General features: G+C 40.5%; 1 protein-coding gene across 1 annotated transcript in view; it reads left to right on the top strand.

The window, feature by feature from the left end:
• prdm5 (PR domain containing 5) overlaps positions 1–20,911 on the top strand; it is a 35,355-nt gene extending 14,444 nt beyond the window's left edge. Inside the window, exons 15-17 of the mRNA XM_077584176.1 lie at positions 12,639–12,724; positions 18,202–18,306; positions 19,170–20,911. Coding sequence (XP_077440302.1) covers positions 12,639–12,724; positions 18,202–18,306; positions 19,170–19,334 — 356 coding nt within the window. The 3' untranslated portion in view covers positions 19,335–20,911. The remainder of the gene's footprint in view (positions 1–12,638; positions 12,725–18,201; positions 18,307–19,169) is intronic.
• Positions 20,912–21,258: the final 347 nt, after the last annotated feature.

Raw genomic sequence — 21,258 nt, forward strand, 5'->3', positions numbered from 1 at the left:
ATCAGACATAACAAAAATAGAAAGACGCCAGAAATATACATATGTACGTATGTTCTATACAGTACTCACAAAAAGTTACGGATATTCGGCTTTCGGGTGAAATTTCAAATTTGACCAACCAATTTCCTGGTTCAATTCATATTGGTATTTAAACTGTCTTCTTCATCATGATGTTCATATTTTGACATCATAAGGCCAAGACGACAGCAAAGCACTGATCAACGCACGCTTCAAACAGGAAGCGGCCACTGACCTAAGAATGTCCAAATTATCATCAGCGTGCCGCAACAGAGATTCAGAAAGACTTGAACTGACATAAAACTCAAAGGAGTTGACGTCCTTGGCTACAGCTCAAACACCTGTTGTAAATTTCGCTGTTCAGCACCTTGTTAGAAAACACGTTGTGCAAAAAGTACTGAAACATTTGGACAACAGTTGGACATGTGCATTCAATAAAGTCAAATAAAGTTCACCTGTAAAAGCTATAGAGCTAGGTTTATCCTTAAATTTCGTGAGAAATTTAGCCAAATGTTGGTGGTTTCGGTGTGGAAATGCTGGAGCTTATGTTCAGGAACATCTAAAGCCGTCGCCAATGTACAGGGGTGCAGGAAGTTTGAGGAATTCTGGATCTTCTTTTGCGGCTTCGACATGCTGGTTTTGTGGAATACGGCTTCGAGCCATTACAGTGGTGTGGCACTCATTTTGCACCAGGAACCTTTGGAGGACCTTTGTATTTCTGGACCTAAAAAATAGTTGGGAGAAAATGTACTACGGTTCCAGGGTAATTTGTGTGGCTTAAAAAGAAGGCTGCTTGTGGGGTAGTACTTTTGATGGGTCCAGGGACCTTTTGGGGGACGTGGTCTACAGTTTAGTTCAATCCGATATTGATTAATTATGGAACATCAATTCCTTTTAAATAACAAGGACATGATAAAAATTAAAAAACTCCACAAATATTAAATTCCCCCAAATCTTTTTTACAGAGGTAGTAACTGGTTAAATTGTTTATTTCTTAATGAAAAAAACACGTTATAATCACTTAAATGTTACACAAACAACAAACATTGACATCAGCATGGATGAGGTAAAAAAAATTGTTTATTTCTTAATGAAAATAACACGTTATAATCACTTAAATGTTACACAAACAACAAACATTGACATCAGCATGGATGAGGTAAAAAAAATTCATAATTCTAATTCAGTAATTTTAAATATGAATCAAAAAGATTCTGAATTGAAAAGTCAGGTCTTTCATAAATGTAAGAAAATACTTTTAAATTCATGTGAACAGTAAATTCAAAAAGGCCTTTTTTAAAATTCTATTTTCTTGTTAATTTATGGGAAAAAAGAGATGAATGGTTTTATGAATCCATATCACGCCCGAAAAGGAAAATCAATTCGATATCGATTATTTGATTTTTTTTTTTTTAAACCCAGCCCTAGTCATTGAAGTAGCTTTTTCCACCTCACACAGCTGACAAAAGGTAAAGCCTTTTCTTACACGGCAGAACTTCCAAACCATAATAATAATAATCCATGCCTTCATCTGGATGCTGCGTTGCTGGAGAAAAGCGCACACAGTCACGGCAATATCTCAGGATCTCTGCGTAAAACAGACGAGCGCAAGGACAGGTGTGTGAAGTTCAACACTCGACACTCACTTTACACCAAGAGCTTGACTGCGGAACTAGGAACTTTTAGACCAGGTGAAAAATGTTCTGATGTGTGGGATGCTGTTTTGTGGCAATAGCTGCGTAGAAATGTCATTGGCGGATCTTCCGTTTCATTGGCTGCCTTCAGGTGTTGCTGCGCTCAGTGTGGTCTCCATCTTTGTCAACAGCTTCCTTTGTATATGTGTGTGTTTGTGTGCATGTGTGTAAGGCAGGAGAGAATGTAAAGCCGTGTGGCCCGGTCTGATTGTATTTATGTAGAATAAACAAAAGCGAGGAATGCTGGGGGAGGGGTGGGAGCCGAAGGGACACCTCAAAGAAAGAATGAAGTAAAGGGAGAAAAGAGCACTCCAAGAAAGCATCCAGCCGGACGACCCGTGACCCTGACTGGCTGTAAATCTGTCCCCTCCTTCTATAGGTGGGGATTTTTGTGTGCGTGTGTTTGTTGTGTGTGTGTGCGTGTGTTTGTGTGCGAAGCTTCGGTGAAAGGCGTGAGTCGTTCCCGGAGCGGCGATCCCGACAAGGTCACGTTGTTCTCAGACAGAAGAAGAAAGACTCCGGACTTGTATAAATGTTGTGTCGGAGCTGTGATAAGTGTGAAATCAACAGCGTTAATGTAGTAAGAAACAACTTTATCCCTCCGGTTAAGTTTGTATCAACTGATTATGGGTCAAATTGACCTGGGCATGTTTAGAACATGAGCAGTTAATGTAGTTAGAAAGAACTTAAACCGTCATGTCAGGAACAGCAAAAAGACCACTGGGTCAATTTGACAGGGACATTCTCAGACACGAGAAGGACTTTGTATGTGTTTTCTCGAAACTGTGGAGTGTGTTACCTCAAGACAGTTTGTGTAGTAAGAACAAACTTAAACCCTCCAGTTTTTTTTATATGAAAGGATTTTGGGTCAAATTGACCCGCATATTTACATCATGCATAGTTAATGTAGCCTGTAGTTCACCCGTCCTGTTTTGTTGTGTTTTCAGGAACAACAATCATGTTGCAGGGTCAAATTGACCCAGGTACAGTAATTAAAGCATGTTATGTTAGCATTAACGGATCCTGGGTTAAACTGACCTATGAATATTTAAAGCATTGCACAGTTCATAAGAAAGCGTGAACTCACCTGTTACGTTCAGGACCAACATTGTTCATGGGTCAAACAAAAGCATATTTATAAAGCATATGCAGTTAAGTTAGTAACACGTCTCATTTGTTTTTCAGGAACAGTAATATTGTCCCTGGGTCAATTTGACCCGGGCATTTTAAAATAACACAGTAAATGTACAAGTAATATTGTCCCTGGGTCAGTTTGACCCGGGCATGTTAAAACAACATAGTAAATGTACAAGTAACATTGTCCCTGGGTCAGTTTGACCCGGGCATTTCAAAACAACACAGTAAATGTACAAGTAATATTGTCCCTGGGTCAGTTTGACCCGGGCATGTTAAAACAACATAGTAAATGTACAAGTAATATTGTCCCTGGGTCAGTTTGACCCGGGCATTTCAAAACAACACAGTAAATGTACAACAGTAAGGAAGAACGTCAACCTCCTGTTACATTCGTTTTCTCATTTATGAGAAGTCAAATTGACCCGGTAATGTTTAAACACTATGCAGTTAATGTAGTAAAATAAAAGAATTGGCTATGCTGTTATGTTTGAGGAACAATGTTCACGGGTCAAATTGACCCAGGGCATGTGAACTGGAGCCCTTTTCGGCTGACTTTTGGGCGAGAGATGGGGTGCAACCCTGGACGAGTCGCCAGACAATCGCAAGACACTTGTAGACAAACAAGCATTCTCACTTATGGACATGTTTTTCAGATTCAAACCCGTAACCTCTCGACTATCAGGCAGACACGCTAACCATTACCCCACCATGCTGTCCATATGAAAATATACAGTTCAAATCCAAAATGGAGCAAAAATAATCAGAATTACTGGAGCATCACCGATCGCATCAAGTAAACCTGTGGTGATTGTTTTATTTCCATTTTTGTTACCATTCCAGTGTCTGATGTGACTTTTGGAAACATTTACAATGAAAACATATTTTTTTATCATATCTGCAAATTTTTGGACTCACTCCGGGACTCTGGCAACCGGCCGCTGCGGCCCTGGCTGTCAGCAATGTGCGAAAGACGGCCTCCAGCCGAGCTAAAAACCTCATCAACGGACAACGCCGGGCTCATCTTGTTTGTCTTCCTGCTGCACAGGAACCTTTCGCCCGTTGATTATTTATCCGCTACACACAGACGACTTTGTAAGGGATTCCCAGGAGCTTTCCTCTCCCTCATCTCAATACCACTGAACAGTGGATGGTGCGATGAGAGACAGAGTTGGCAAAAGTACTCACACTCTGTACTCAAGTAAAAGTACTCTCTGAAATTTAGTAAAAGTAAAAAAAAAAAATCCCCTTTTTTCTTATCTATATACAGTAAATAGTACTTCTTCTTTTCCTTTCGGTTTTTCCCTGCGGTCCAACTTTTCTGGGGCTGGTTTCAGAAGGACTCCATTATGATGTCCAAAAAGGCGTGGCCAACAAGTTTGCACCAAACAATGTCGCAACCACTGATATTGCCAATGTAGGATCATTCTCATGATGTTTTGAAATTCCCCCACAAGCCTTCAAAATCAAGATTCTGCAGGAAAACACTTTAATGACAACATTTGTGGCGTGGATGGTTTGTGAATCTAAAATCCATTTTGGTAGACACGGGTCACATCTGACTTGGAATGGTCTCAGTGTACATAAACTTTGTAGACTCTACAAAAGAACATTTTCAAATATTTGGAACGTTGAAATGGGGTATTTTGGGTCATTTCATAAAAAGTCCTCAAATTTCAGGGTGCAAAAACACAATTCTAGGTGTTTTTATTGTGGTCGAAAGATCCAAACAGATCAAATTTGATGCTTGGAATGTATTTTAAGAAAATATATCACAGCTTGAAAAAAGTCAATATTACTTGTTTTTAATCTAAAAATACAATTTTCAAGACTGCTGGGCCTAGTATTATTTTCTTATTTTTAAAAATCTTACAGGTAAATTGAAGTAAAATTTTCTTGTTCTGTTGGCAGATAATTTTGCTTATTTAAAGTAGTTTTCTTATTTTACTATATATTTTCTACTGTCCTTTTTGCAGTGAATAGTTTAGTTTAGTAACCAAGTATTTATACTTTGCAAAGTCCCACCACTGATGAGAGAAGAGGGTCAAGCCGAGAAACGGAATACAGGAAAAACGCCGAGCCGTAAATCTCGTCGTCGTGGCTGTATATTTAGTTTGGATTTAGTTTCCCTTTAATGGTGTTTGATCACGCTGAAGTCAAACAAATTAGTCGTCGTCCCGCAGCGGCTGGCGCGGCCTGGCTGAGCTGCCCCGCTATGAGATCACCAACAAGCCATAAAATGCCAGCTGTCAAAAAAACGCTGGACGGAGCGCGGCCGCGACCTTGTGGAACTCGGTAGTCATGATGGATCTTTCTCTTCTTTTGCTAATTTATTCTCTTGGCCCTCCTCAGACTGGCGCAAAAATGGCTCCGTCGCGACATCAAAACGCGGCGAGGGTGGATTTTCCCAGCATGCGTGCATGTGTGTGTGTGTGTACATGGAGAACATGGCCAACAACCAAAAGTGGGACGGTGGAGAATACTGAGGCCGTAACTCAAGTGTCACTCTGACATCATTGGAAAAGTCAGGTGCCGTTTGGAGTGTAAACCCGGGAACCGCGTTTGAACAAATCAGGCTTTCATTCTTCCCAACCTTAAAAAAAAGTGGCTGCACATATTCATGAAAAAAAGCCAGGAGGCTCAAGTCATCTTTGGAGGAGCTACGATCTACACCGGGGCTGTCCAGTGTTTTTTTCCGAGGAATTGTTGCATAAAAAAAACTATGGATGCAAAGTGAATTTAGATTAGTTTCGAAACAGATTATATATTTGTAAAGATGATTGCTGAAAAAGCGCAGACTGAAAATTGCGAACTACATTGTAAACTCCAACTTAATGCTGCATTTATATTATGTTCCCGGTGTATATGGCAATCACGGATAGAGAGACGCAAATGTGACAGGATGTGATTGCCGTGGATGCCGTGCCGGGCCAGATTTTTCAATTGTAAAATATTTTGCCACGACAATCCTAGTGCAAATGAGAAACCGAGTTGGCCATAATAAAACCGGGTACAACGAAACCTGAGTACGTAAAAGAGCCAATCAAAAACTTGGAAGCGGTCCGTGGTGGGACAGGAAGCATATTTTTCTTCCCCGGCAGTCCTTGGATGCAATGCAACACAGTGGTTTATCTGACCCAGTAATTAGTCATTCCCCACTCAAGTTCTGATACTAACAGCAGTTGACATCCCAATCCTAATGACATCAACAACCCCAAATTATCAACTGGGCCATCACTATTCAAACCGTTGCACCATTGTCAACTGGAGTGTAATCACAGCATAATAGCCAGTTTCCAAATCAAGCTCAACGGGCCGTTCCAGACTCCCCCCCCCCCCCCCCCAAAAAAAAAGGAAAGCGCTGCCACTTAAAATTATGAAGCATTGCTGTAATTACACAAACAAGCTTGTCATTGAGTCTAATGTCCTACAAATGTCTGCTGTGTGTGCTGAGCTGGCGCTGGCATGGCATCAGAGAGCGGACCGGTGCAAACGTTCCCTTCACAGGGGAGACAACTTCCAATAAACAAGCCGATATACAGTTCACTTTGTTTCTTGGTCCTGATTTCTGAAGTCACTTGTTCATGTAATGGTCTCCATCTCGCTGTCATTTGTTACGCTAATTGTGCGCAGGCCAGACTTGAAAAGTACGGAAAGACGATTTAATCGGGAACACGGTTTGTTTTGGTCGCCGCTGTTGTCATGGTGACAGCTTGGAATGTGTTATTAGTCTGTTAAATGTGAATAGCGTATTTGCCTCGCAGGCCAAAGATCTGGGTTCCATTCTCCGGCTCTTCGGTTCCTTCTCGTGTCCAGTTCAGTCCCTGCTCACCATGCATTTTTTTTTCCCCCAGCAGTCGGCACTTACAGTTTTCTGTCCGAAATAACTGGAAAACTTTTCACTGAAGACGAATTGTCCATTCACGGCTAACCTGGTGATTGTGAAGCGTTGGCTTTCTATCCAGGCCGGACTGCGCTTCCCTAGCCAAAAAATCATCTGGGATGAAGTCCAGCTCCGCCATGAATAAGCATTTGAAAACATATGCACGGATATTTCAAATGTCTGATATGGATATGTCACACGTGCCGGGGTGCAAAAAGGGCTTGCGGAAGTGGAGGTGCTTGTTGTAGCACTAAAGGTCAAGTTGAAAAAGTTGTCAGGCATTCCTCGGGGCGGATCAAAGGCAATCTCTTATCCACGATATCGTATTACTCTGCAGCCCCCTGTTGGCATGCGAGAAGGACAGCGCACTGAGTGGACTGTGGCTCAAGTGGAGGAAGCCGGGGGATTAATCGTGACAGACAGCGCTAATGTCTTTCAGGCTCCGGAGTTCCAAAAGCGTTCTCCGTAACAGCAGACCGCGGCAAGGCCCGGCCATCTGCTAAACAGACCCGCCCGACAGCGCTGGGAAGTAACAAATTACAAATACTTCGTTACTGAAGAGGGTGAAAAGTGAGGAATAAGTTTTCATCTTTGGGGTGTTTTGACAAAAGCACGTTGCCGGAGGCGTGAATTTTTGAAGCAAGTTGAAATTTGTACGGTGTGAATAAGACATTTTATATGGGAGTTACTGCATGGCAAAATAAAGCATTCCCACAACTAACAGAACCACCTTGAAAACTAATTAAAACTAACTAAATGTAAAAAAACAAAACTCAAAACAAAATAAAAACTAACAAAAATTAAAATTCCAAAACTATAATAACCCTGAAATACACCTGCACTTTCTACTTCTTTGTCAAAATAGAATTTGTAAGCAAGTATGAACGTGCTAGCGCACTTGTATTAGCATAAAAACATTCTTTTTACACGAGTTGTCTGTACTTCTACGTACAGTAAGTTAGAGAGTACAAGTACTTTTCCCATCTCTTCTCCTGGAAGGGTGGGACACAAAACGGATCGATTATCAGAAGAAGGCGCAAGGTTTGTTGCGTCTAGATGCCCGGGGGTCAAAGAGACGGTGTTCCGTTTCAGCACATGCTAAATCAGTTAGCGTCACGGCACTCGTAAAGCCTCCGCCGCCTCCTCGTAATCCCCGAGCAATCTGCTTCAATCTGGAGAATAAGTGCAGGTTTCCCGTTACGGTCACTCAACCTCGCTGGTGAAAAGCAACACGGTTACAGAGAGCGGCCGCAGCTCCGTGGTGCAGTTGTTACTTCCGCTTGGAAATATCGAATGCCAACGCGCCGCAAAAGTTCAAGAAACTGAGCCAAAGGAAGAAGCCGTTTTTGATAGATGACAATTTCCAGTAAATTTAAGTTTGTGGTTTGGCATTTGCACATTTATTTATTTATTTATTAATGAAATGACATAAATACATTTTAAAATACCTTTATGGAAATTATAATGATGAATTCAATCACTCACACGAAGAAAATTAAGAGACCCAAAAACACTGGACCATGCAAATGAATGCATAAATAACAACATATGTATTTGTAATTTGTGCATTATGTTCAGTAGTTTCTAAAATGTTCAGTTTACTCAGCATAACAATAATGAGCAAAATCAGGGCTCAATATTGTCTTTTTGTAACATTTTCTCCCCCTAGCAACAAACTTTTTTTTTCATGTCCATGTTTGAACAGCAACATGTCAAAACTAAGGTAATTGGTACATTTGGGGGAAGTTTTTTGTTTTTCCACGTCATTTCCAGTTTCCTAAATCCTAATAATATAGTACTGTGTGCAGAACTTGTTTATAAAAAGCATTAAGTCGCTGTATAGCTGAATGACTGAAATAGGTGCTGCTGTTCTGGTTAGCAACATGGATCTCTTGTGTTTAATGCCATTGCGTGAACAGTAGTATCTATGAACTGAGGCAATTGATTACCAGGGTAGACAGTTATTGATTACAAGTGGCACAATTTCCGATTTTACTCTCTGTTGTGAGCCAAATTTGGAGTTCCGGGCAAACTTCAGATACGGCGTTGCTGGATTAAAAAATTAGAAAAAAAATATATATATATTTTTTTATAAATCAAAATACAGAAATACAAAATTAATGTTGTTTGAGGGGGCAGGAAGTCCTAAGTGAATGGCGCACCCAGCTATTGTGTAAATACTTTATATTATAAATAGATTAAACACTGCAGTGTATATCAGATTTTCAAACATCCCTCGAGGCCTGTCTTTGCACTCAAACGCCACAAAAGCTCGCAGGTCCGAAAATTCCCCGCGAGAGGTCTTCAGAAGAGGCGCGCAGTGACACGATGACGTAAAACGCGTAAACCTCAGGTTGGCGTGCAAACGTCAACTTACCCTGCCCGATGACACACCGCAACATGTCCCGAAATCCCCTTTCCCATCCCTGGTGCATTTTCAGCCCGTCGGTCTTTTTTTGTTGTTGACAAACAGGAAAATGTGAAGGCCAGATGTGTTTTGAAAGCGAGTAAACCCGATGCCTTGTGTAGCGTGTGTGGTATCGGGTTGAGTCCTGGGGAAGGCATTAGCGTGCTAATAGCGGCGCAGCAGAGTGTGCCAGTGTATGCTGTGGCTTTGGAAGGCGGCCCTCGCAGGAGCTGGCTATTGTCCGCTAATGCGGGGTGCAGACGGCCACGCCCGGTTGCCGCGCACCCGCCAAACCTATGCCAGCGAGCTTCTAGTTGCTAGCTAACTAAATGCTACTAAACTAAACTAACTAACTAGCTAAAACTTGAAACGGCTTTTTAGTATTACTCACAATTATAGACGGCCACGCCCGGTTGCCGCGCACCCGCCAAACCTATGCCAGCGACCTTCTAGTTGCTAGCTAACTAAATGCTAAACTTGAAACGGCTTTTTAGTATTACTCACAATTATTCACTATTTCATTAGCTCATTGCACTCCAGTTTTCAGTTTAAAATGACATCGTGATCACGATTACAATTCGATTAATTGTGCAACTCTAGTCCATGTTACATATTTTGGAAAATGGCTGATTAATTGCATGCCCGTCGCCACAATCGGAATAAAACGGAATTGCGTAAAATTGTTTTGTTTAGTGTTTCCGTTGAAAATAAATGCAGTGATTCAAAGTCGACACATTTGTGCCACGAGAACAACTTCATAATTGGATTTTAATGAAACAATAAAAACGTTATTTAACGACATTGTCATCATGTTCATGGCGTCTTGTCTGCTTAGCTGTGAGAAAGTGAAGAACCCATTATATATTGTTTTCCCCAGGACACCTTTTGGATTTATTGAGCGCGTTCGCATGGCACATCCCCGAGCTAATGCAGCTAATTAACCTCAAATAAAGCACTTGCTTGCCTTTGCAAAAATTAGCTGGCGACGGGAGATGATACGTTCCACACTCATTTGCTATAGGTGGAAATTTGTGACATTACAATTACAAATAAAATGTATTATTATTATATTGTTTTCTTCTGCTGGCGTGTCAGGTGCCCAAACTCGTTGTATGGCTTCCGTGTTGGCATTTCTCAACCCCATAATCAATGTGAGATGATTCTAATGTTTATCTTCTACGCAAAAGCTGTGCAGATCTCAACTCGACCGCCAGTAACCTCAATTCGTAAATGAGCTTTATCTGATTTTAAAGAATGCTTTAAAGTACACTGTGCTGACATTTATTGAATTTATAAAGGTATATCTGATACAATAATGTCACATATGGTTGACTCGCTTCACTACGTACAATCTTCCCAATGCTATAAAATGTGAATCCAGGATCGTTGTGCGTGGATCCTGTCAAAAAGTTTTCATGGCTCATAAATAGTGACCTCATGCTTCTTCTTTTTTTTTTTTTTTTAAAGATCAGCAATCAAATGTGGTGCAAGCGGATCAAGCACACGCTAAAGTAGATCCATGTGTCTGTGCGGCTTTTGACTGACAGCCTGTCACTTCTCCTTTGTCATCTTTCAGGGGTGCGCTCAGATCATTTTTTTTTTGTGGGGGGGGGGGGATTGAAAAATTATTTATTTTTATTTTTTTGGGACGGATTCGCTTTTACTCCGACCGGGGCCGCCTCTGAAGTGCTCCCTGAAGCGTAAGGACGGCGAGCCAGGACGTTTTTTTTTTTTTTGCTGGCCAAGACAAACGTTTGTTTGCCGGGCAGCGGAGACTTTGCAAACGCTTGCGCTCCGCCGGTAGCCGGGTCAAGTCGGCTTTGGAGATCACACAGAGATAAAGCAGTCGAAGCAGCTGTTTTAGGATGACCTGATTGAAGACGCGTGGTCCTTTACCTGCCGCTGTGGAGGTTATGCAACTTGTTTGTTTTAGCTTGTTTTTCACCAAGCGGTACAATTGGGTCAACTATTGTCAAAAAAGTGTAAGTCACGGTGGTATGTGTTCACAAGTTGCAGGTTCGGATTTGTTTAATGTGAATGCAAACTCCGATTCGCATCAATAGTGGGAAGTAACCAAGTATCAAGATTCAACTAGATTTTGTATGAATGTGTACAATTTTTGATCAATTTTACTTTTACTCATCTAAATACATATCTGTACTTCATACTTCTTACTTTGTCAAAATCATCTCATTAGTATTTTTTTCCAACCTCTTTGGATGATGACATGACGTAAAAATACGTAAAAGTCAACTGCAGTTGAGATTTTGATTGATTGAGCTCTTGAGGTCTCATAAGACAGGAAGAAATGCCACAAATGAAAGTTTCAGTTGTGGGTGAGAGGAGGGAGAAATGCAGGCTAGCAAGAGTAGTCTTAAAAAAATACATTTACAAATACGAAAGGCAAACAAGGAACAAATCAGGATTTAAACACTAAATTAACAAGGACAGACTCAAAGTAACAAAACAAAAAAACCCACAAGGAAACAAAACTGTCACCACTGCAGACTATGAGCAACATGGCATGACAAAGACGATGTGTCTCACTACAACAAAAAAGCTGAAACTGATTGAAAGAAACCAGGGAACTAAATAGAATCCAACTGATGAGACAACGAGGCACAGCTGGGCATGACAAAAGTAACTGGAGGGAGATCATCGGTAGACGCAAGGCTGATGAGAACAGGGGAAGACAAAAACCTAATAAGGAGTTAAGAAAGAAAAAAAACGAATCCAAACAACGTCAACAAAAACATATCATGACAGCAGTGGTGTGCAACGATGGCGCCGAAAATTTATTTGTTAACAGGTGTTGTTTCTTCAATTTCATGCCCCCCTCAACATGCCCATTTGTCTATTATCAATCGGCCCCCAAACACAATTTGGTCGACAGAGAGGAGGTGCTTTGGGCCGATACCAAAGACCTTCGGCAAGGCTCTGTTCTCACACTGGTTTGGTTCAAATAAACTCGGGTTTCATTTCTGTAATTGTTCAAGTGTGAAAGCTAAAATCCAAAGTGTTTTTAACCCTGGAGAACCCACGGGGTCAAATATGGCCCCTATAAATTTTGCTACTCAAATAACAAAGACCTTTTTTTTCCCAGCAGTGATTTTGTGTTCTTGTTTCCATTGGCCAAAGTGTGTTTGGACATTCAAAATCCAGTTCTAAAAAGCAACAAATAAAACAAAAATATTATTTTGTTCAATGTAGCTGTGTATTTGATTGATTATTTTCTTAAATTCTAAATAGTTTACTGACAGTTTTTGTTATTCTGATTTTTCGAAATGATACCTCTAAATCCCAAAAGGGTCAAATTTCGCCCTAATCCTAAATTAGGAAATAAAGGGTTAAAATTGAAAAAACATATATTTTGGTGTTCAGTGAACTTATAGCAGTCATTTAATGTATAATTCATAATTTTCCAAAGACACAGATAGACAACATTTTGGTCCATTGCTGAGGATTCAAATGTTGCTTTCAACATATCAATGTGATCCCGCAGGTGAACGTCCCTACCAGTGCCCGTACTGCGACAAAGCCTTCAGCAAGAACGACGGCCTGAAGATGCACATCCGGACGCACACTCGAGTAAGTCTTCTAAGCAGCCCTTCTTCTCTCTTTTGGCCAGCTGCCGCTATTGTCTTCCCAAATACGCAACTTCAATGCAACGTCCAACATCTGGATCGTCTCACCGGCATACTCATTACCGACGTGTTGGTAGGATTAAGCACGGCACGGAACGTATGCCCAAACTTTTGACTTTAACTACGTGAGCAATTCAGTCTGGATGGCAGAAATCCATGGAGCTGAAAAATCTACAATACAAGTTCAACGAAATTTACAAAATCAGCGATTCTCAATTTGGAACAGTGCATTTCAATGTTTTCATAAAAAAGTCATTATTATTATTATTATTATTATTATTGGGAGGCTTGCCCCTAAACATTTATATCACACATCTACAATTGATGTCTTGGAAATATTGTTGACTTTCATTTCAGTTGACATTTATTTGTGATTTGTTTATTGAACAACATATAAATATAAATACAAGTAGCAGAAAAATAAAAATAAAGATTTAAAAGAAGAAAAAAACCTTATGTTCAAAAGACTTATCTAGTCCTACCCCTTATTTCATTATTGATACAATAATAGGTTAATATATTTCAATAAAAGAAAAATGTATAAACCTGGTCATGTATACAACTTTAGGAAATGACTATTTTAGCAAATAAATTTTACTTGAAAGATAAATCCAACTGAACTGTTTAGAAATGTACTGAGCTCTTTGAAAAGTAAAAAACGCACACGTATGACACCATCTAAAATGTTCCTCTGTTTATCCTTCAGCAACTTTAAACCTATTGAAACTTTTTAAAACACACCTTTTAAAATGTTTGTGTAGGCCTGTTGTTTTTGTTTTTTGGGCTGATTGTAATCATAAATGAAGAGTTTTCCAGGAAGTCTGTTTCTCCCAACTATGGTTGTCCTGTGGCCTCTCCATGACCCGCCGTCCCGCCACTCGTCGTGATTCACGCTAACTGACTCACCACACATTTACCCCAATAAAGCTTCCTCTGAACCGCAAAAAAGTAGCATGTGGATAAATACATGTGGGAAGTCGCTTATACTGTACGTGTTTAGCTTTTATCCATATTGAGGCACGTCCTCTGTGACAAAAACCTCACCATTTTATATATATATATATACACACACCGGCAGGATATACAAACTTGGGAAAGTAGCCAGACTCGCCGTCTCTGCATTGAGCGATACGTTGACATGCTTAAAAGTAGCCAGTGTTTACTCTTTTTGTAAACAATCGACTCAACAAGGCGACTGTGAACTTTTCATACAAGCGTGTGAATGTAAAGTCAAGTCACTGAGGAGCAGGAAGGAAAATTCCGCCGTCATTTTGTTCCGGTGTTTGGCATGTGCACTATTTTTCAATGCATTTTGGAGGCTTTCCCGTACTGGAATTCTTTAAAAATTCAACCCCGAAAGCTGTTTCGACTAAGTTAAAGTTACAGTATTTGCGTTTTACAAAGTAGTTGAGCAGACTCACAAAAACATTTCAAAGACCAGAGGTGGCAAATCCAAGTCCAGAAAGTAAAAACCCTGCCACAGTTTGGCTTTAGCCCCAGGTGCTAGCTAGCGACCTCCCTAGCTAGCTTTTACTTGCTAGGGCGCTAGCTAGCTAGCACCTGGGGCTAAAGGCAAACTGTGGTAGGGTTTTTACTTTCTGGACCTGGATTTGCCACCTCTATCAAAGACCCATGCTTGAAAACACACAAGAAATCGGCCATTTTGGTTTGAAGCAGCCATTTTAGGGTCATTTTAGCCATTTCTGGGTATCTCTCTTAGACAACTTTCAGGTTTGTGTAATACAGTCATGAAAATTAAGTTTAGTGAATGCGAAGGTAAAACTGTTTAATTCTTTACACTGTGATTACTTTCTTTTTTTAACATTAAAATACTGAACACTGCTTTTTTTCCCATACAGTATAAAAAAACAACAATGGTGTTCTTTGGTGTCACGTCATCATAGTTATCCATTAATGACTTCACTCGGCACATTTGTTTGCTTTTTAACGCTATCCAGATCACACAGGTGTCATTATCGAGCGCGCCGCTGATTAGCTTGTAAACGTTTCCCTACTCCCGGCCGCCCGCTCTGTCTTTGCTCACGCTGAAATATTCTCCGGAGCGGTTCAACAGCGCAGACCGATGATTGGTTTGAGCAAATCTAATGACGACTTCAAGTGCAAAAGCTGACAAGCGCTATTTAGCCAAAAATGGAGCCACGCCTACTACTAGCACGCTGCCTGTTATCAACATTCGATGATGCATTTCTGAACACTGAAATGTAAACCTCGTAGAAAATAATGTTATTTCAGTAATCATTTTAATAAATACAACCCCAAAAAACAAGATTCTTTTGCTGTTGCTATGCCCTTCACTCCCAAAAACATATTTATACGTTTTTTATGCAAGAGCATACAGAAGGCTTTGATGCAGCTTATGACGTGAAGAGGTGGCTTAAAGCAATGGTACTTATTACAAAACATGTCCAACAGGTGGCAGCAGAATATAAGAGATCAGCTAGGGCCATGTTGCAAAAAAAGTTTTCCCCAAGTGTTTTAAACAGATTTGTGAATAATGATGAAACTTAGCTATATTCTAATGCTGCAAAACGGAAACAGATACAAATGTACTTTTTTCCTGATGAAAGAAGAGACTCTAATCCTTATATTGGTAGGTTCCATGTTTTTCTAGCAATAGAACTGTGGGCCTTTCCAAAATCAGTCAAAATCTAGTAAAACAGCCGGGAGTGAAGCGGGTGGCTTCAGTGAAAATGGCTAGCAGTGAATGAGTTAATAGTGAAGCAAATTTAACACTGTTCAGTATTGTACTGCATAAAAACATATAAAAACAGAATGTGAAAAAATAAACTTCCTAACTACTTTTTTTTTTTTTTTACTTCATTTGGGCCACGTTTTCAACATCTTTAGCAGCTTCTCCATCTTCTCATGTAAACAGGATTTTCACGCATTCCCTGCGATAAACGGAGGTTCGACTATATTTGGCAAGCTGCTTCAGCTATCAACATTAGCACGCATGGCTCAGGGTTACGCTTTTGTCCTGCGTATTTGGACACAAAACCACATCAGCGGCGAGTCAGAATGAAACACATTTGAACGTCCATGATTACGAGGAGCTTTTTAATAAAGTCGTTTTTTTTTTTTAAACCGCTCGCGTGGCTTTGGCAGCACGGCGGCGCAGCCAGTAGACGTTTATATTAAAAGGTGCCTCGGCGGGTCAACGGGGGAATCATCCAGCGAAAATGTTTTTGTTTGATTTCAACAGTGACCTGCGTCAACCTCAATTAAAGACAAGCACATGCTGCCATGTGTGTTTAAAACGGCCATGAAAGGAAACTTCCGTATGTAATGAGAAGCTGCGCGGCCGCAAGCTTGCGCGCAATAACAACAAGCCACCAGCCCAAACAAAATTGAAAAGTTTCAAGATGATTCATTCAAATGTGTGCCCAATAAAACACTTAAAACGAGCTACGTCTAGTAAAAATTTTTTTTAAAAATCTTTACGTGCCTCTTCAATTATCGATCGGCCACTTCCTGTTCGCACGTGGCTTTACAAACGAGGACGCCACGCGAGGAAGTGAGCTTTTTGTCCCTGTAAACAAACAAAGACCCTAAAAAGCTTTGCCTTTTCCATTGGGTCGGAGGTCACCTGGCTGAACAGCTGGCGCAGAGTGAAGGTCAACAGGTACAGATGTTGCGTGTTAGCGGGGTCACGATGCATTGTGGGTACTCTAAAAGCCCCACGTCCATGTGCTTCCTGACCCTTGACCTTTAACCTTCTTGGCTAAAAGAAATTCCATGTGATCAATGCGTTCAAATGCGTGTTTCAAAGCGACCTTTCTGAGGAGAAAACAATCACACATCTTTTGGTAATATGAATGCATTGATTGTAGATTTGCAAAATGGTAAAGGAAATATTTGCAACTAAAATATCAACATTTCTATTCATAACACCCTGATGAATAAAGATAATTCAATTAGAGGCAGGAATAGTGATGGAGAATGTATAACTTCAGCCCGTCCTTTTTTCTTTTCTTTTCTAATGAGCCCATTTGTCATTTAATCGAATATTGTAGATGAAAATAACAAACATCAACACCGCCATTTTTCACTGTGCCACCATTTTGAATTTCTTGAAAATCGCGACATTCTTTCGAAAGATACCACCACATAAAACGTTTCTTTTTTTTTACCGTTTCCCGACTCTAATGAAGCCTAGAATGTTGTATTTTGCTTTCCTGTACACCAGGGGTGCTCAAGTTGGGTCCTCGAGAGCCCCTATCCAGCCTGTTTCTCTCCACTAACACACCTGATTCATGATCAGGATCGTTATCAGGCTTCTGCAAAGCTTGCTGATTAGCTGATCATTAGATTCAGCTGTGCTGCAGGAGGGAAACATGGAAAACAGGCCGGATAGGGGCTCTCGAAGACCAACCTTGCGCACCCCTTCTGTACACTCTCAAAATATTTTTACATTTGCTGCCAATTTTCCTTGTGTGCCGCCACAATCGGTGGGCAACATCAGAGATGGTTTTTAATAAGAATAACAGCCCCTAAACATCTATTTGGTCCAAAGAACTACCTAGAAACAACTAACATGCAAATAGTACAAGTGCAATACATTTTATAGAAATTTCACAATTTTCCAAAAATTCAAAATGGCGGCACACGGTTAAAAATGACGGGAAAATTCTGAACATCGATTTTTGTTGTTTATTCATCTTCCATTAACTTAATTTCGTTAGAAATTCCAAACTTTTGCCAAAATGAGGAGAGAGAAAAAAAAGACCAATTGACGGCTTGTGAATAAAAAAATCAGTCAAGGCTCTGTATAATATATAATGATAATAATAATATTATAAGGATATCATATCTTTACTTATAGTAATATAGTTGTTTTTGTGAAAGAAATAAAAGTCCTTCAACTTTTTTCCTTTGGATGAAAAAGTTTGGGCACCCTTGAATTAGATGCACACACACACACACACACACACACACACACACACACACACACACACACACTGCCTTTTGTATCCTGTGTCAGCCGTGCCCCGCCCACCTGATAGCGCTTTTTCCCAGGACCTCAACTTCCTGCATTCACCCCCGTTGCCTTGACAACTCGGCTCTAAACATGCCCAAAGCTCTTGCTATCGCACCCACAGCGACTGAAAGCGCCCGGGACGACAAACAGCGGCGTCCAATCAGGGCTTGGGTGGGCCTTCATATTTGAGCCACGCCTTGACAAAGGTGAAGAAGACATCTTAGTACAGGCGAGCTGATACGCGTTCAAATCTCTTACTGTGATTGCGTTGTGGTTCAGGTTGAGTATTTTTGATATCCCTGTAATAGTATGTTGTTTGTCCTCGCTAGTAAGACAATTCAGCGCACTAGTAGAACTTACTAGTAGTACCAGTGCCATGTTAGCATTATGTAACGTTGTGTGTGTGTGTATGTGCGTTGCAGGAGAAACCATACAAATGCAGCGAGTGCAATAAGGCCTTCAGTCAGAAAAGAGGCCTGGATGAACACATGAGGACGCACACGGGAGAAAAGCCTTTCCAGTGTGACGTGAGTATCCCTCACCTCCACGCTACGCTATTGTTTGACAATAACAGGACGCAGAAAACCTACCAAAATAAAACCAGCAAAAGTAGTCTTAACTGTATCAATGAAGTCTCCTAGGAACCAAACCAAAGTCCTATGTTGACCAAAAGAGTGGATGGTCTGTGCATCTTGTTAGCAGGCTAGGTGTTAGCGTGTTAGCATTCAGTGGTTAGCATGCTAACTGTTAGATAGGAACCCTGAGCACATTCTATCTATCTTGGTAGGGTTGAGACTTTTCGTAACTTTAGTCGTTAGGCCCACGCGGGTTGTTAGCATGCTAGTTGTTAGCATGGCAACTGTTAGTAATTCTACTTACGGAGAGTATTTTAGATTGTTAGCATGGATGGGTAATCTGCGAGTGTGTGTGCGTTCATGTGTTTGTGTGTGTAATAAGAGAGATGTTCTGGAGCGAGTCCAGATGTGGGGCGGAGCCACAAGTGATAGCGATCTCGCCAGGGCCTGATCTCCAGTAAACACACTGACATGATCACAGGGAGGAATTACAACCCCCCGCCAAATCGCCCGAACACACACTTTTCTTAAAACAGACCACATGGAACACAAGTGACAAGCATATGGTGGATAACGTAGTATTTGAGATCTTCCAAAATAAAAGTTATTTTTTTTAGTTTTTTTTTAAAGCTGCATCTGAAGCTAGTCAGTCGCGATCAAATCAATGTCAATCATATTAGCATCTATCCCTGCAATCTGAATAGCACTTTAGCACCTGTCCATTGCGATGTTCACAGATTACCATGGAAGGATCCGCACAGGTTGTTAGCACGCTATCTGTTAGCATTTTTACGATTTCCATTTTGTCCCCGCAGGTGTGCGACCTGTCCTTCAGCCTGAAAAAGATGCTGAGTCGCCACAAGTTGACGCACAACCCCAACCGGCCCATGGCCGAGTGCCAGCTGTGCCACAAGAAGTTCACGCGCAACGACTACCTCAAAGTGCACATGGAGAACGTCCACGGAGAGACGGACGGATAGACGGACGTAATGTGTTGAACATGAATTGCTCAATAGGCACCTTTTATACAGATCCAAAATTGTATACTAAAGATGTTTTCAATATGTTTTTCTCAGTGAAAAACCGAGCACCCGTTTAAAGTACAGTGTTTGTTTTTTGCTTGTTTTTGGTACGCCATGCAAATAGATGACGCTTGTTTTTGTTATTTATCATTATTCTGTTTACTGTATTTACAGTGGCGCTTATTGCTCCGCGGAATGACAGTGATCTAAATCGACTGGATCGCGGAGCGACATCTGTAGCTTGTAATGTATCAACAAAATGGCCGACAATGCTAACTTCCTTAGCATCAGGGTCTCGTGTGTAGACCTTGTCACCATGATGTCACACATACTTCCGGGTGGCAGGAGACGAACCTGTCACATGCTTCTATTGTCGGACCTTTGAGCAAAACTAGCAAATTGAATGAAGAGAGCGTGTGAAGTGTTAATCGAAAAAATGATGCCAAGTGAGGTAAATTGAGCGGGAACGCCGGCTGTAAGTTCAAAAATACACGTGGGGGGAAATTCAGACAGCTAATATTCTCATCGAGGGACTGATGAATTGAAGTTAGTGCAATAGTGCGTCAAACATCCGTCAAGTCTATTAACTCATTCACTGCCATTGACAGCTATAGACGTCAAAAATTCATTTGAACTATTTTTATTAGTTTTTTTCCATTTTTGTTAACAAGAGTATGAAAACCTAGTTTTTTTTTATATAAAATCTGTGATTAATCGTGAGTTAACTGATAAATTAGAAATTTTAATCGCCTGATGCCCCTAATTTTTAATAACCGTTTCTTAAAAAAAATATATTTTAAATTTTTAATCATGTTTTTTTTTTAAGAAAAAAATTTTAAAAAATTGGGCAATTACAATTTTTAAACGTAATTAATCGCATGACTTCACTAGTTAACTCACGATTAATCACAAATGTTATATCTGTTCTAATACAAAACAAAATTCTAGGTTTTTATACTTTTGTTGACAAAAGTGGGGGAAAATGCTAAACTAGAAATAGTTCAAATGAATGTTTTACGTCTATAGCCGTCAATGGCAGTGAATGAGTTAATAGTTCATAAAAGATGAAAAATACTGTAACATGCAGATGCACATTCTCTGAATCTGCTTCCATGGGCTGAGTTGGCTCAATGTTGCACTGAGGAATCAAGAAAAGTGCAACAAAAGATTGCCACCTACATGGATTCATCTGAAAGATTTTCCTTTTCAGCATTTATTTCTGCACTTAACTTAAAATGACCAAAATGGAGTTAGCCCACGCGAGTTCAGGTCAACTGAAGTCATTCACTTCTCTGCCACCCAGAAATATCCTGACGCCGATTGTTTACAAACATTATGGTCGATTGTTTTCTCTGAAAAGTGCAGCTACGTGCAAAATGGCACAACTTTTCCAAAGTGGACCTCGGTGCCTTGTTTTTGTCGTTCGTATGTATTAGTCATGTTTTATTTATATTTGTTCAAATGTGCACACAAGCGTATTGCTGCTAAACGAAAAAAAAAAAAAGAGACTTTGTATCATGTCATTAACGGTACATGAAAAGTTAATCATTATCATATATATTTATAGGGTTAGGGTTAGGGTTAGGGCTAACCCTAACCCTAACCCTAGATATATTTTATGTTGCAATGCGAACTTGTATTTCGTGTGATGTTTTCATGTTTGATGTTTCCTGCATGGACTTGAGCGGATCCGTTTCTGATACCGTCGTGTCTGATACCGACGTGCGCCTCTCATGCGCTGAATTTGATGGTGATATAACGTGATGATGTCACATTATAAGCATTAAAACGTCCATCCATCCATTATCTGAACCGCTTACCCTCACGAGGGTCCCCCGGGCGTGCTGGAGCCTATCCCAGCTCTTTCCAACAGTAGGCCCGG

This window comes from Vanacampus margaritifer, chromosome 13 (assembly GCF_051991255.1).
Source record: "Vanacampus margaritifer isolate UIUO_Vmar chromosome 13, RoL_Vmar_1.0, whole genome shotgun sequence".
Classification (NCBI taxonomy): Eukaryota; Metazoa; Chordata; class Actinopteri; order Syngnathiformes; family Syngnathidae; genus Vanacampus; species Vanacampus margaritifer.